Below are 17,572 nucleotides of genomic sequence, written 5' to 3'. Positions count from 1 at the left end.
CTCACTGGTGCCATCCCGGGCACACTCCACTTGCCCCCCTGATGCTGCCTCGACCACCCAGCCTCCTCCTGATCACCACCACTGCATTCTGCTCTCCCTCCCCTGCTGCCACCGCAGCTGCCACCAGCCTCCTCTAGCCCATCGTGGCCACGCTCCACTCACCCCCCCCACGCTTGCCGCTCATGCCTGCGCGTTTAATCAAATGCACAGGCACAGGTTGCGATAAGCCAGTAAGGCTGTAGTCATGGAGAGCAGGGGGAGGGGAGTGAGTGGTGGCGAGAGGAGCATGGTGGTGGGTTGTAAGGAGCTGGCAGTGGCTGCAGTGGCGGGGGGGGCAGCGGAGTGCAGCTCTGGGCAGGAGGAGGTTGGCAGTGGTCGCAGCAGGGGGGAGGAAGGCAAACTAGCCAGTTGCCTTGGGCACCACAGAAGGGGGGGAGCCCAATTCGTCACCCCCTGCCTCTCGGCACCCTAGGCAACTGCCTAGTTTGCCTAGTGGGTGAGCCAGCCCTGGGTCTCACAATATATCAACTTATAATAATATCATAATAAATTAAATCATAAATAATGTTGTTAGCAATACAATCCTATATAGCATCAATTGCTTTGTTTGGTACATTGCTCTGTTTGCTACATTGGTCTATTTGTCTACATTGTCTATTTATACAAAACTCTCTTCCATATTGGTACAAAGCAGAAAGGAATCCACAAGCCTTGGCTTTACCAACTGCTGGAAATCTGATTCTTGAAGGCCATCAGGACTCATTACAGCTAGTCGCCGTAATGCCGCCTGTAAAAAAATGAGATAATACAGTTTTAGAATACAAATAATACAGTTTTAGAATACATGAGATAATACAGTTTGAGAACACACGCATAGCTGGTCTTGAGGACAAAAGGAGATTGAGGAAGAATCGCACTGCTACAGCACCAACCCCAAATCAGACTTTTCCCTGCAGCCGCTGTGGCCGGACCTGCCTGTCCCACATTGGTCTTGTCAGCCACCAGCGAGCCTGCAGCAAACGTGGACTATTGTACCCTTCTTAAATCTTCGTTCGCGAAGCCAAGCCGAGAGAGAGAGAGAGAGAGAGAGAATACAAAGCTTGCTTTCTGCAAGGCTAGATGCAAACTACCAGCTGGTAAGAACTACTTGTTCAGACTGACTCATATGTCAAGAGCTAGCAGCAGTCCATTGCACCACTTACAATGAACTCATTCAAAGCCATGGGCATTTACATGAAATCTGTGAAGCTGTTGACTGCTGTATGAAACAGGCTGTTCTAGGCTTGTGTGCTGTATAAAACTGAGCATTCTGCAGCAAATTTGCTTATTTAGATGTATGGGGTTCAGAATGGGTAACACCAGCAACTTTATTAAATAGGTGGGCCCCTGACTGAAAACATTTCTTCATTTATACTGCCATATTGACTTATCTTTGCCCAATGGATGTTTCCATTTTAACAACAAATGTGACATCCTTTCTTCTGAAACCTAATCTCAACTGTGAGTGCTTGAAAAGAAAGCCAATTCTGCCAAACTTTTTCTTCTGGCCAAGTTACTTTTGGACTTGTAGAGAACAGCATCACACTAACTTTTGAAACATAACCAGTAGTTGAAAAAAGGCTAAGAGATCACCATGTAAATAAAAATCTTGATATTTACAAGATGGATAAAGATGGATCTACAGAGGGATAAAGTGTAATAATAAGAATAAATAGGTGTGCTTCCCCAGATGTGTTCATATTTTACAAATATCTGTCTTTCCACTCTGTGCTTTGCCTAGGCAACTGATGCCAAAAGAATACTTGAACTTCACTCAGCAGGCCAAAAGAGTAAAGTGATCTTGTGGAGTAGGACTTTTCCCATTTTTCCCCTGTTGAAGTGAACTTTTTGTAGCATCAGTTCACTTCCACAATTCATGCTGGTTATACACTCTGGCTGGGCTTTTAAAGGTTTCACATTTGTCAGTATGGGTTAGTCTGACTAGAGTCACATTTGGAAGTATGCATTATAGTCCAAGTGAGAAGAGGGTCAAGAAGACTAGGATAAAGAGTAGTTAGAAAGAGAGAGTGATATCCAGGCCTCAGATTCAGCAGGAGCTCACAGTTGCTTTTGGTGGGGGGCGGGTTGCTTTTGGCGGGGGGGCGGGGTGGCATATGCTAATGAGCTCTGCCACCTATTTTTCTACAAAACGACCCCTGGTAATATCTATCTCTGTCTCCGTATACACACACTTGTGCTAATTCCTTTATAGAACCCTTTATAGAGAAGACCACTTTAAACCATGCTATGTGAAAGCCAGTCTTGCCTCAGACCCTAAAATCCTTCAGCTGGCATGCCATTTTCATTTCTATGGGGTCCATGCCAGTGAAGCACTTTGAGGGTCAATCTTTTGCTGGACTTTACATCCTGCAAAGATTTATAGCATGACCTCAGGCAAGTCACTTCATCTATCTGCTTAAAACAGTACGATTTAAAATTTACACAGAAATTATCTTTGCAAGGTACTTAGCATACTGCTGGTTCCATTTTGATTGGTGTCTATAAGCATTACTGTATTACAAATAATAAATCACATGATTTCCAAGCATGTGGGGACAAGAATTGGAGTACAAAACTCCATTGTACAAAGAAATATTGCCCACTTATCTTCATTAAAAATAATGTCGCTATTATACAAATTATTTTATCTGTCATAAGAGTGCAGTTACAAAATACCGGATATCGCTTGCAGCAACTTGATAATAAATTTAAAAATGAAAAACAGCTAACTGTCTTCTAAAAGAAAAGAAGAGTATTCTGGACCAGCAAGCCAGTACTTTCTAACTTTTAAAATCCCATTCTAGTAAGATCATGGGAGCACATTTGTCCATAACACAAGGATACTAGGAACTTAAGGGCAGGGGCCTGGGGCTCAGCCAGAGGCATTACTAAGATAGGTCCCTAAAAGAACTGGGATCCAATGGCATCATAGGGAGGAGCCAGTGACATCACAGGGAGGGGCCACCATTACCACTGCCTATGGAGGTGGGGCCATGGGCAATTTAGGGAGAAGCTCCCCAGAAATTTAGCGGGAACACCCCTAACGATGCCCTGGGCTGGGCCAAACCCAGAAAAAGGGGGAAATTCACCAGTAGTTATAGTGGTATTTCAGCGGTCTCCTGCTGTGTCCTATTTTTGAAATTCATTTTTAGAATGGTCATTTTAAGATCTGCAAACATGCATGTCGTGTGCATAGGATAAACTAATGGTCATAAATTTGACAGTAAAAGGCAACGCAGAAAAGCCTTTAGAGGAACTTTTGTTTTTTTAAAGTTTCCCTGGATGTTCATTTACAGGTGTTCTGTTTCTGCCTTATTCATAAGAGTAACATTGTACTGAAATTTTAAAAATCATGGCATCACAGATACCTTCATTTGGTAAATACATGGCTGGAGTCTCTGAGCTAGGGCAAATAGAAGACAGTTGTTGTGCGTTCAAAGCAATTGTGCAATAAAGCAGCTACTCTGTGGCCCTCATTGAGTGCCCTGGAAGGTTCAAGTGTTCTCCCATAGGCTTCTCAGTCTGGTGATTCTTGATGTCAGATTTGTGTCCATTGTATCTGGGGATCTGAAAGACTTTTTCTGTCATCTATGCCTGAAGGAGTACTTCCAACATATGCAAGAAGAGAAGAACACTTCACCCTTCCAGGACACTCAATGGGGGACCTCAAAGCAGCTGCTTTACTGCAAAGGAACTTTAGAAACAGATGGGAATAGGAGATTGCTGAATTGCAAGCTATTACAGCACTCAGAACAATGGAACCCCCAGGACTTAACAGATATATTGGCTTCTTCTCTCACTATATATGCTAAGTCAATCAGTTCTCACTTATACCCAGAAATCAAACTAGGTTGTTCTAAATGGTACCACAAACTTAGTTCTTACATCCATAGATAATTGCTTTATTATCAGTATACCAATTTACTGCAATTTTTACATCTTACCTAACGTGTTACTCCAATCTTAGCTGTAAGTATCGCTCAGTTACTTATACATTTTTACTCCAATTTGCTCTTCCTGGCAATTTAACCTCCACCCTTACCTATATGTAATATTTGAAAAAAATCTGTTTCAATTAATCTTAGGAAGTGAACATGCTGCTGATGCTTTCACACATGGTAAAAAATGCAGTTTCAATCCACTTCAGTGATGGTTTGCAAGTGGATTTTGCCATTTCACACAATAAAATCCAGTTACAAAGTGCATTGAAAATGGATTGAAAGTGCATTATTTAGCATGTGTGAAAGTGCCCTAAGTCTCTCAGTTCTTACTTATAGGTATAATGGAACTTTACTTGACTTACACGTACCACTGGACTCAAACCTTGTTCTCATACCTGCTTCTTAACTCTTGTATTTGCTTGGTAATTTACTGCCATTCACAGATCTCTCACACATCCAGTCTCAGCTATAATCACTTAGTACTTATGCATCTTGACTCTAAATTTTGTTTCACTTGTATCTGATGAAGTGTGCTTGCACACAAAAGCTTATACCCAGAATAAAACTTTGTTGGTCTTAAAGGTGCCACTGGACTCAAACTTTATTGGTTCAGAACAACACAGCTACCTACCTGATTCTAAATAAAACAGTGTGCATGCACACAAAAGCTTATACCTAGAATTATACTTGGTTGGTCTTAAAGGGGTCACTGGACTCCAACTTTGTTCTGCTGCTTCAGACTAACATGGCTATCCCACCTGAATCCATTAGCTAGTTGGTTGCCCCTTTGAACCTGTACCACACCATTTTATGTAATAGCAAAATGAAAAACATGAATGCGTACAGAGTGCACATTCCTTTGCAATGTTGTCTCTGCACTGCACACAGGACAAAAGGAAATTTTAAAAGACCTCTGATCTTCATGTCCCCTCCACCCAATCTCACTTTCCCCAAAATGTAAATTGGAGCCAAGCAAGTATGTTGAGCCCAACAAAGGCCTTTTATTCTGACTGTTGCCAACCTGAAAGTGGATGCTGCCAGCCAGAGTTAAGGACTATACTTTCTTTTCCAACAGACACCAAAAATATTTAAGTATTGATGTGTTCTGGATATCAAAACCTTAGTAATCGATTTAGAGGGTCAAAAGATACAGCCAAAAACTTTTGCAGATCACAATTACCTTTTGCAATATCAAACATTCTTCAGCCCTCTAGGCCAGCTGGATGGATTGACAAAATAGACATCTGTCCTAGATTCAGGTGAGAGATCTGTCCTCCCTGATGGATCCAGCAGCAAGAGAGCTTCTCTTTCTATTGGCCAGAAACATTATCAAAGCTCTTTCCCCACCCCCTTGGCCCAGGTCTGCTCAGGTCAAAACAGCTTTTCCTGTCTCCAGAGACACATATATTTTTCCTGCTTGGAGAAGGGAGGGGAGAAGAGAGTGTTTATGTATCGATCTATCTATGCATTGTCTGCTCTGCTAGCTTAATTAGCATTTGTAAGAAGGTGAGCTTCGAAGATCATTATACCACTGACTCCCTTCTTTCTAGCCCACAGGAAAAAAACACACACAGGGAGATTTTCCTGCCTCACAATGTCCCAGGAGAAAAATGCATTTCTTCACAGGATCCACTATCCCATTCATGCCCTTGAAGATCATTATCTCTCCTTCTTGAAAATCTAAAGTGGATTGGAAAACATTTTTATATACTCAAGGGAGTTTGTCACTATGCCTGGCACTGGTTGTCTGGGGGAGGCCTGAGCTCCCAAGCCCCTAAGTCCTCTGCTGGTTCCCTGGGGGGAAAATCCAGAGGGGGCTCAAGCCCCTGAGCCCCCCCGTAGTTTACACCTATGCTTAAGGGAATCCAAAAGCAGGATGTCACTGTGCTCTTGATAAATATAACAGAAAAAGGTCCAACACTGTGATGAGTGGGCATGTGTGGAGGTGTAGCCTTAGGTTTCCAGTATTTGTATAGGAGAAAATAAGGAGGCAAGCTAGGGAATGTCATTACAGTGGACACTGAGCCTGCCTTCCAGCTCACCAATCGCATTGTCTGCAGAAAAGTCAAGTTGATCTCATCAGCTTTGTCCTAGATAACTTAATAGCAGCCCCTGAGAATGTAGCCAGTTCCTATAGCCATAGCTGCACTCCTTGATCTATATATTCCTAGCCTGTGCAGTGTGACTGAATGTGAACTGTTTTTATATACTTTTCATCTAAGCATAGCCCAAATAGACTGCATAATATCAATACTTGTCTGAAGGCATAGGCAGCACCTGTTCAAGTAGCCTTATTACCAGAATTGCTTTTTCAAGTATGAGAAGAGAGGCAAAATTTCCTCACCTGCTGCATTATAATGGGGGGGGGGGGGGAGAGAAGATACTCCTCTTGGGGAAAAAAGTACAGGTAACTGTAATTTCTCCCTCCCCCCAGCAGGACTGAAAAGCAGATTGGAGGTGGCTTTTCCCAGTAAGAAAAAAGCAGTGAAGGAAAGACTTAAAACCTCTCTCCTGTACTGATCTTCAGCCCTCCCTTGGCTTCCAGTGTAAACAACTGAAAGGCTGTGATGTCAGTGTGTATGTGGGGGTAACTTGAACCTGCTTGTATGAAACCATAGCCATATCTATCTCTTGGGTAGCCCGCCACCAGCTGGACAATTATGCACTCTTTAAACTGCTCCCCTTATCTGATTCACTGAAAGGAATGTGTGTGTGTTGTGTGTATGGAATAACTATTCTCCCTGTTCCCAACCTCCACCAAATGGATACACAGCCAGGTGCACTGCTCTTCATGGATGAAAAGCCAGGTGTATGGGTGAGAGTTAACTGCATTCTGAGTTCTTTACAAGAAAAAAAAAACTTTAATAACTAACAAACATCCTCTACAAACTAAAAGCACAAAGCATGGGAACATAATTCAGAACAAAGTACAGATGTTACAGAGAATCCTTTATATAATAAAAGCCCTGTGGTGAGGCCAAATCCAGGTCTCCCATTGGCTTACGGGTGCACTCCATAAACCATTGCCCCATCAACTGCCACTCAAGGTCTGTTGCGTACGATTGGTTGAGGACTGAGGCACTACTTTGCAGAGGAGATAGAGAAAGCCTTCTCTCATTTGGCTGATGGAGGGAGTAGAAGGGAAATTGCCACAGAAAGCCTTCCCCTAATTGGCTGAGGGCTCCTGGATTTTCCTGGTGAGTGTATAAAAGGAAAGGAAGGGAGCAGAGCCCCTTTGTTTGTTTGGAGCTGCTCTGCTTTGGTTTTCCAGTTAATCTTAAGAAGTTGGTTAAAATGCAGTAGATAGTTCTGGTGAGTAAATTGCTCCAGTGAGTAATTGCCCCAGTAAGATCACAAAAGTGTGTGCTTTCCTACTGTATTTATTTGGCTGCTTTGTGTGTGAGAGAGTGTGTGTGAGAGAGTTTAGTGGAAGTACAGTCAGCTGCTGCATGCAAGGAAATTAAGACTTTATCCAGGGGAATGACAATGTTGTATTCTTATTTTTATTTTTTTGCAGGGGGGAATGGGAAAGTCTCCTGGATCCACCCCCAAAATCTCCAGGTATTTTCTGAGTTGGGCCTGGCAACCCTACTGCCAAAATTGGTTCTGTCAGTAAAAGACAGGGGAAAAGACCCTTTCCAGGCCTATTTTGATGCCACCTGACTAATATGACTTAACTAGGCACTGCTTGCTCCTGTTCAGAAAATACAAAACACACACACACTGTGATATACTGGCTAACAGCATATTTAGTAAAACATTTTAAAGAAACATTTTAAAGAAGTCATATAGATCCTTTTAAATACATTATAAAGAAGTTCAGCTTTACAAGATCGCAAAGAAAGGTCTATCCAACAAACACCTGATGTAGGGTCATTTCATCAAAAGTCTTCCTCAGGAGTACTTCTATTTTCTTCAAAGTTATCAGCTTCTTGTTACAATTCAGTGTTACTATTGGAAGTCAGCCAGGTCTTAACATCTTCCCTAAACAGATGCAAAAGCCTTCAGAATTTGGCTGGCAAAATGCTCTCTGCAACCTCTATTTTTTTCAGAATTTCTCATACTGGATTATACTATGGTTATTATAGCAAGTTGCAACACAAAGCTGGATGGAAGTGGATAATTTTTTAAAAAATTTTTAATGAATAATTTTTAAAAAATATATTCTTGATTATTATCAAGAATTTACGTTCCAATCTCACTTAATTGTTTCTATTTATACTAGGAGCAAGCCAGTCCTCAGCTTCTTCCCTAACAAGATGCAAAAGCCTTCTGGATTTGGCTGGCCAAATGCTCTCTGCATTACATTTATATTAGGAGCTAGCTATTCCTGAATCTCTTTTCCAGGGGTCCATTTGTAGAAAAATTGGTGGTGGATAGGGTTGCCAAGTCCAATTCAAGAAATATCTGGGAACTTAGGGGGTGGAGCCAGAAGACATTGGGGCGGAGCCAGGAGCAAGGATGTGACAAGCATAATTGAACTTCAAGGGAGTTCTGGCCATCACATTTAAAGGGACCACACATCTTTTAAATCCCTTCACTCCACAGGAAATAATGGATAGGGGCACCTTCTTTTGGGGCTCATAGAATTGGACCCCCTGGTCCAATCTTTTTGAAACTTGAGGGGGGGGTATTTTGGGGAGAGGTACTGGATGCTATGCTGCAAATCTGGTGTCTCAACCTCAAAAAACAGCCCCCCCCCAGAGCCCCAGATACCCACGGATCAATTCTCCATTATTTCCTATGAGAATAAGTCTCCAAAGGGAATAATGGAGTGCCCTCCCCCCATTTTCTCTCTCACACTCACACACACGCTTAACTGTCTCTGGTGCAAGTGGGCAGCCGTGTTGATCTAAAGCACTAGATCAAAGCAGGAGTCTCTGGTGCCTCCACAACGAGGTCTGGAAAGTACAGGGGCTTGCTGCTCTTTTACACACACACTCACTTGTCCAAAAGGAAAGCAAAACAAACAGAGGGGCCGCGCTCTCACAAGGTCTGCTGTTGCTAACCCTTCCCCATGAAGTACTTCCTGCTCCAATTTAAAGGCACACACTCATTTTAAAACTGGACCTGTTTGCAGGTCCTGCCCAAGATCTAAAGGTACAGGGTGGCTGTGAGGGAGGAGCTTCCCCCACCGGCCAGCTGGCTGGGGGCGGGGGGAAGCCTGTAAAACTGGGGAATCCCCGACTGGGACCTGGGGATTGGGAAGCCTAGTGGTAGAGCTCATTAGCATAACTCATTAGCATATGCTGCCCCCCCAACCAGCCAAAAGCAACACGGCGCAAGAAAGGAGAGCCTTGGGCAAGCGAGGCTAGAGATCCAGCCAGCCCAAGCAGGCTCTGCTCACCTGGGGCTCACCTTGGCTGCCCTCCCCCCATAGTCAAAAGGCCAGCAAGTCACCTGCCAGCCAAAATCACATAAGAGAAGTAGAGAAAGGGTGGTGTGGGCTTCTCCAGGGGTTTATGAGGGCTGCTGGGTGTGTGGCAAAGCTCCTGGTGGCTGGCTGGCTGCCTGCTCTCCTAACCCAGGGATTGTTATGCAGCTGCATCTACTATTCAATGGACAAGGCAGATGGGGAGGAGTAGGGAGAACCCTCAGAAAGGTTCAGGAGCTGTGCTCCTGTGAGCTCCTTCTGAATTCAAGGCCTGCTCTTTTCTAACCAAATGCAAAAGTTTTCTGAATTTAGGTGGCAAAATGCTCTCAATACCACTTAAGTGTTTAATTTAGAAGCAAGTCAGTCCTGAACTTTTTCTCTAACTAGATGCAAAAGCCTTCTGAATTTTACTGGCAAGATGCTCTCTCCAAAAACCTTGAAAACTAACTCTACTTAAAGAAGGTCCGGCCCCTTCCCAGCCAAGCCGGCTCGCCGGCATTCAGGCTGGGGGACGTCTTTGCCCCCTCGGAAGGAGGGAGCAACAGAGCTATAGGCCCGTATCCGGGTCTTGAGCTGGGCGTGGCGTCGGGGCTATATAAGCCCCGGCCCTGCCCAGAACGTCACAGTTCTCTTGGCTCTCTGCCCGCCCACCCTCCCTTTGGCAGTACAGGCTTCGGCCGGTCGCCTTATTAGGGGCCAGGTAGGAATTTTTTCACCTTCACATAATTGGCCCATGTGGAGGTGTTTTTCGCCTACCTTGTACTGCCTGGTACAAGGCAGGTTTAGTGGTAGGAGTTTTAATATGGTCGCAGGCTGGAGGATGTTTGGCCACAGGGTTTTCAGGGGAGCACCTATGGCCTAGGACCATTGGTGCGGTGGTCTGTATGAACCACAGATGGGCTACACGGCTCAGTGCGGGGAATGCAGATCACGGGGAGCCTCACCTGGGCGGATCTTTCCATGGGGGATTGATGCTAGCCCAGGTGGAGAATGGCTGGGGGCCTGGCTGCTCAGCTACAACCCGAATGCGGTGGGCTTGTGCTGGGGGCAGGGTGGCTTGCCCTTTGGACAAGGCGGGGTCAGGGGGTGACCCCAGGGCTTGTCCCGTTCAGGTCCCATCCCTGCCAGTTATTGGTTATAAGTTATTTAATAAAGCGGCCCGGTTTTTACACCCAACACTTGTGTCTGTCTCTTCATTCCGACTGGGGGGGGGGGGGGCAAAGCTAATCTAGGTAACTCCATGCAGCTGTGTCTTGAATATCTCTTTTTTAAAGGTATAAGACACAGAGATATATAGTAAAGATTTAGTGATACAGTGAAGATTCATAAATATTGTTCCATAAGATCCTCAGGGAAATAATAAGTTTCTGGTATGATTTTAAAATGTTTTAAATACTTAATTGATATATAATTGAAGAGGATGCTGCTGCAGTTCTTTATTAAATGTAAGCAATAGAGCCCAATTCATATCTCAATATTATATTTAAAGTACACGGAAGTGGAAGTATGACATATGGTTTCAGCCCACAATCACTTTGACAGCCACTGTGATGTCACAGTCAGTGCTTCAGGGTAGAGTCTGCCAGACCCAGGTTCCTACTGTGGAAGCTGATGGGTGATTTCAGTTCAGTCACACTTTCAGCCTAACCTACCTCACAGGGTTGTGCAGATCAAAAGGGGGAGAGAGAAATGATGTAAGCTGATTTGGTCCATGCTGTGGATAAAGACTGAGAGGGGGGAGGGAGAGATGGAAAGATGAAGTCAGGGTCACATCAAGGTAGGTTGATGGTTGGCTGGGAAGGAAAGAGGGTTGCCAACTCCAGGTTGGGAAATTCTTGGAGATTGGAGGGGTGGAGCCTGGAGAGGGTAAGGTTTGAGAAAGAAAGGGAACTCAGACAGCTACAATACTATAGACTGCACCTCCAAGCCAATCATTTCCTCCCAGTGAACCAGTTGCCAATATCCAGGTGATCACTCAGAGGCCTGGAGATCACTCAGAACTACAACTGTTCTCCAAGTGGGCAGATATCAGTTCCTTGGGAGAAAATTGTACACTCTGAGTCATTATACCTTGCTGAGGTCTCCCCCTTAGGACAGCCAGTGTGATATGGCAGCTGGCACTTCAGAGCAAGGCCTACCAGACCCAGCTTCTTGCTGTGGAAGCTGACTGGGTCATTTTGGACCAGTCAGACTTTCAGCCTAACCTGCCTCACAGGGTTGTTTTGCAGATCAAAAGGAGGAAGAAGAGAATGATGTAAATTGCTTTGATCCCCACTGTGAAGAAAAACTGCACTTTTCCTAGATAGAGGCTGCAGGGAGGGGGGGAGGAGATAGAAAGCCATCTACCCATCTCTTTTGTCCCCCATTTCTTCTTTCTGAAGATACCCCTTTCTCTGATAACCTACCCCACATTTCCCCACTTTCTCCATTTTCCTTCCCAACCGCTGCCTTCTTGACATACCTTGCCTCCCTCTATCTTTTCCTTCTCTCCCCAGCCCCCTGCCAAGGCCATGAAACTCACCCATAGCAAATTTATACCACCCGTATTTCTCCCCACAATGGGCCTTATTACTAGATAGGTGATAAAAGACAAAAGGAATACCGACTATAGACACACCTAGATGCTGCAGCCATTTCAGGACAGGAATTTTCTTGTTTAAAAAATATAGTGGGGGGTCTGGTCCTGCTTGGGACTGCAGCAGGGGGGAGGGGCTCCCATCTCCCTTTTATGCTCTTTATTCACAAGGGCTCTTTCTAATTAGGGAAATCAGATACACATGAGCTATGTTCACCTTAGCACACTGTGGGTTCTGACTTGGGGAAAAGGGTTTGTGCAAACAAATAGAGTGAATATTCTATTTAGATATAGGAGAAACTGAAACTTAATGTAATTTCTTCACAGAAAGGATAATGAAAAGCAGTAATAATTGAATGTACTCACTAGACATGCCACTAGAACAGAATCACTGTTATTTCTTTCAGTAGGAGATCTGCAAACCTCTATGAGACGCGGTATACCTAGATATGCAAAAAAGGAGAGAGAATATGTAGAGTATATTTCCACAACTAAAATTACTCACATTTAGAACATAATAACTCTGCTGGATCAGACCAATTGTCCATCTAGCTTAGTATCCCATTTCACACAGTAACCAACTAGTTACCATGGAAGGCCAACAAATAGCACATAATAGTAGTGTTACCTTGAGGTGGGGCCTGGAGTTCTCCAAGAATTACAACAGATTTTAAGACTACAGAGATTAGTTCCTCTGAACGCTTCTGAAAGTTATGGCATTACCTCCTCAGTGACCTCCCCCTTTACCGCAAACTCTGCACTCTGGAGGCATTAGGAGTTTCCTAAACTGGAGTTTGATACCCTACCATAGAGGCCAAGACTTACCTTAATATTGCCTCCTAGCACTGTTATTCTGAGGTTTGTTAACGGAATGGACATGAACCTTACCACAAGCCTAATTTCATCACAAACTTAACTCGTTCATGGTTCGTGAGGCCTCAGTTCCTGAGACTGCATCTCCCATGAACTAACCCATTTCTTTATGGAGATTCATTGGCCACCCCCCAGAATCTACAACTGGGTGACTGCCTCCCAGACACAAGGGGGAGCGTGGTGGGATAACCCCAAAACCCTGTCACCAAGGGGAGGCAGGTGGGTGGCTATCTCCCTGGCCTGAGGAAAAGGGTTAGTTATCCTGGCTAGAATCCATCTTTACAACTAGTGACCACCTCCCAGGCTCAAGGAGGAGTGCGGCAGGCCATCTCCCAGAACCCTGTCACATATGTAGCTTTCAAACAATGACACCATAGCTGAAAGGGTAGTAACTAATTTTTTTTAAAATGTGCATCCCTTTTCAGATTCGTTTCTCCATCTCTCTCTCATATCTGTCTGAGTGTATATTTCTTTTTAACAGCAGTGATTCCATTTTAAGAAGATAGAATCACATTTCTTTTCTTTGTACATCTAGAAAACCTCAACTATGACATGGATTACAATGAACACTACTTTTTAAAAAAAAATCTGGAAAAAGAAAACTTGAAACTTTCTGTCATCGTGGTGCTTGGGCAACCTTTTTAATGTGTTCTGAAGGGAAGATATACCTTGTGTTTGAATGAAAGAAAACATTCCCTTAGCCTCCTGCCTCTGCATTTTCACAATAAGCTGTCTTGATGTCATTTCTAACATCGACAAAAGTGAGAATTTAAAAAAATATTTTAAGTCACAGCAACATCATAGCACCATTATGACACACAAGCAGCAAGTGTTTTTCTCTGCTCTCTTGGTTAACATTTTAAAAGTTCCTGAAGTGCTCTCTTCTCAATAACTAGGCCAGACTGCAATTGGACTCTCCAGCAATTAGTATTATCGAATTAGTGATTAGTATTAATGATAATTAATTAATGCTAATTAATTAATTAATGCTAATTAATTAGCATTAATTAATTAGCTAATTAGTTCATATGTTGCAAACAGAGATCTGATTTTTGTTGATCAATTTGATAGTTTGTTCAGTAGGTTGTTTCACTGTTACCGATTCCTCAATAGCAGTCGCTCTGCTCCAGGACTTCTGCCTTCCTCAAATCAAGTGATCAATTCCCCACCAGTTGCCGCACAGGCACATTTTGATCCATGGCTCCCTCCAATTTCCCTTGCAGCTTTCTGCTCTGGTTTTTTGGAGATTCAGAAGCTGCAAGGGAAATTGGAGGGAGCTGCAAGTTAAAATGCAGACACAAAAAGACTAATGGGGAATCGATTGCTTAATCTGAGGAAAGCAGAATATCCTGGGGTGGAGCAACTGCTAGTGAAGAATTGGTCTGTATTTTTTACTAACCATGCAGTACAGCACAATTGGCTTTTGCACATGTGTGTTCTCACACAGCCTGACTGAAATTTAATACTTTCCCATCCTTGCTACATAACTGCTCCTCTAGAAAGATAATTGTTTAAATAGACAATTGGGTTACTTGCAAATCATATAAACCAATCATCAGTGAGTGCTGTGTTTCAATAAAATCCTACCTTGCCACATTCAGCTAAGGAATCCTTAGTTACACTAATGACTGTCAATCACTTTAATTATCTGTATTTGCAGCTTTGGGAAAACTTAATGCAAACCTGTTCAGCAGGAGTTCATGGCTGCTCAACACAAACCAAATAAACCAAATTATCAGTTCACATCTGACCTTTGAACACACTAAGTTCTTCCATTGAACATATTCACAGTGAAATTCTGAGCATCCCTAACCCTTAAATCCTACAACAATGATCTGAAATAGCTTCTACATGGCCACATTTGGGGCTTATTTCAACTTGTGTACATGGGGATTTTTTTTTTCTCCTGCAAAAATTATATGCATGCATGTAAATTGACTATCATAAATGCAAACAACCACCTTGAAAGTCAGATGTGACAGAAGAAAATTAGCATTAGTACTGATAATGCACAAGCTGGATATCTGTGCTTGGCTCAGCTGATTCCTAAAATTTATTCACCACGTAGTGCATGAAAGGAAATGAAACACTGCATGAATTGAAAAAAAGAAACCTAAACATTAGTAACTTAATGTAATATAACTGATGAGGTACCTAGCAAAAAAACAGAGTGAGTTAAATGAGATCTTACAATGAAGAAAATAAAAGCTGTTGCTTCCTGGGTCTTAGTAGGATGTGAATTTTAGCATATTTTACAGGTTAAGCTTTAAAATTCTTACAGCTGAGCTTGATGGCAGCATGTGCTACTTCAGGATCACGGCTCAACCGGGCAAGTGTAACTGCAGCTTTTTGCTGAACTCGTTCACAAGCAGCTTCTTCTGGTGAATTCCCAGATGACGATTTCTCAAATAGCATTTCCATTAAAACCTGAACACCTACAAAGGAGTGCGAGATTACTTGTAACTATTCCAAACTATAATTAAAACCTTTAGCACAAAAGCAGCAATAAGAAATTAGGCAAATTATACAGCACCAACCAAATATTAACAGCAGTATCAAAATCCCCCCAAATATCTTCAAAATTACACCATCACATTGTGAATAAGTACAATTTTCATTTAGTTAAATTTTGTAAATAAAGTTAAATAAATGAACGCCTAACAGTCCCTCCAAGCACATATACAGGAAACTGGTTGCAGGATGATTTCTATGGTACTATAGTGACTCAATGGGTGGGTCCAGATGGGCAGTTAAAGCCAACACAGGGACAGCTGGCAGATGGATTTAAAAATCAAGTCCAAATGTGTACATTTGCCACCTGTCCAGCTCCCATACTCACCCCTTCCTCTGGTGTCTCCAAGGCGGCTCAAAACTCTACCACTTATAAAGTGCTAGCAAATTCTTCTGCCACATGCCATCCACTTTTCCTCACATCTAAATATGGAAGCATGCAAGCGAGGCGGATTGGCAATGCGAACCCATCAGGCCACGCCAAGCTGCTTCCAGCTTTTTCTTTTTTAAAAAAGCATGTCCACTGAGTGCATGACCACTAAAATGAATGGGGAAAAAAGAAACCCAGATTGTGCTAAGGAGATGGTGCGCAACAGCCATCTGACTGTGCTAAAGTGACCCCCCCCAGGATATGGGTGACTTGTGTGGGAGCATCTGACAGGGAATAATCTGCTCCATTTTGAACTGGCCCAATTTGATATGCCTCCCATGAGCCCAAAGCTGCCGGTCGATACCCAGCTGATAATGTATCTTATTTAATTTTTCTGTGATCCTTAGCAGGAAATATTTATTTCGAATTTGAAAAGTTTTCTTCAACTTGTTAAAATGATGCAGGTAACAGATCTAAACTTAATTTCAGACAAATGGTTCTGACTTAACTCATTACTTAGGCAGAGACTAATGATATCAGAACATAACCCTCCTGTAAACAAACTAACAAAAGATATCTAATCCTATTATTTATTCATTATTATTTTTATTTACAAAATTTGTATCCCATCTTTCTGCCCTTACAAGAGCCACCAAGGCAGCTAATGATTTAAAAGCTACATGATAAAATCACATTTTTAAATTATTAAAATCAACTCTCCCCAACATACAACATTAAAACCATTAAAATTAAGTTAAAACGCAAACAAAACATAAAAACAGTAATTAAAACATTTGTTAGAAAAGAGAGAACACTGAAGAAATACCAAAAGAAACAAAGATGTCTGCACACTATGGCAGAAGATGGCAACAGATGGGGACAGATGAATTTCACTGGGGAGAGCATTGGTACCATGACTGAGAAGGCCCTTGGCAGGGTTGTCATCTGCTTAGCTCAGATGGCAGGTGCACCTGAAGCAGGGCCTCCAAAGATGACTTCAGTGGTTTGGCATGTTCATAAGGAAGTAGGTGGTCCTTCAGGTATGTTGCCTAACACAATCCCATCCAGAATGCATGGCACTTTAAATACTAGGTCAGACTTTCCACCCACCAGTAGCACTTCCATCTTGTAAGGATTAAACTTCAGTTTATCAGCCCACTTTCACTTCAAAACTGCCTCTAGGTATTGGTTCATGGTTTTTACAGCCTCCCTGGAATCACCTGGAAGGGTGAGGTAGAGCTGAGTGTCATCTGTATATTGGTAACAGTCAGCCAAAACCTTTAGGTGACCTCAAACAGTGGTTTTATGTAGATATTAAAGAGCATAGGGGATGAGATGGAACTTTTCAGAAACCCATAGGACAAAAGTCAAGGGGCTTAGCAGCAGTTCCCCAGTACCATTGTCTAAAGCCTATTTCCTTCCTGTTAGCCTCGTGGTGCAGAGTGGTAAAGCTGCAGTACTGCAGTCGGAGCCCTCTGCTCACAACCTGAGTTTGATCCCAGCGGAAGCTGGTTCAGGTAGTCGGCTCCAGGTTGACTCAGCCTTCCATCCTTCCGAGGTCAGTAAAATGAGTACCCATCTTGCTGGGGGGAAAGTGTAGATGACTGGAGAAGGTAATGGCAAACCACCCCATAAAAAGTCTGCTGTGAAAATGTGAAAGCAACGTCACCCCAAAGTTGAAAACGACTGGTACTTGCACAGGGGACTACCTTTACCTTTAGGTTGCTGCAAGATACAAAATTTTTAAAGCAGCTATTCCTATTTTATGAAACACTACTAATTTTGTATGGTGGAACTATTCAGGAGGACTTTTAACACTGACATTTAGTAGTTTTTGAGGGGAGAGTTAGATTTGTTTTTTGGCTCATGTTTTTAAATTGTGGATGTAC

General features: G+C 43.0%; 1 protein-coding gene across 2 annotated transcripts in view; it reads right to left on the bottom strand.

Annotated features, from left to right (window-relative positions):
- Positions 1–516: 516 nt before the first annotated feature.
- The window catches only part of INSC (INSC spindle orientation adaptor protein), a 340,369-nt gene continuing 323,313 nt past the window's right edge, over positions 517–17,572 (bottom strand). The window contains exons 11-13 of one of the 2 annotated variants that reach the window (XM_060262945.1): positions 15,082–15,237; positions 12,296–12,372; positions 517–787 (exon numbers count right to left, since the gene is read on the bottom strand). In XM_060262945.1, coding sequence (XP_060118928.1) covers positions 659–787; positions 12,296–12,372; positions 15,082–15,237 — 362 coding nt within the window. In that variant the 3' untranslated portion in view covers positions 517–658. The remainder of the gene's footprint in view (positions 788–12,295; positions 12,373–15,081; positions 15,238–17,572) is intronic. The other variant, XM_060262946.1, reaches the window with a different exon arrangement.

The sequence above is a fragment of the Heteronotia binoei genome, chromosome 21 (genome assembly GCF_032191835.1).
Source record: "Heteronotia binoei isolate CCM8104 ecotype False Entrance Well chromosome 21, APGP_CSIRO_Hbin_v1, whole genome shotgun sequence".
Taxonomy (NCBI): domain Eukaryota; kingdom Metazoa; phylum Chordata; class Lepidosauria; order Squamata; family Gekkonidae; genus Heteronotia; species Heteronotia binoei.
Note: the sequence above shows the minus strand (reverse complement) of the source record. Positions and strands in the feature narration are given on the sequence as shown.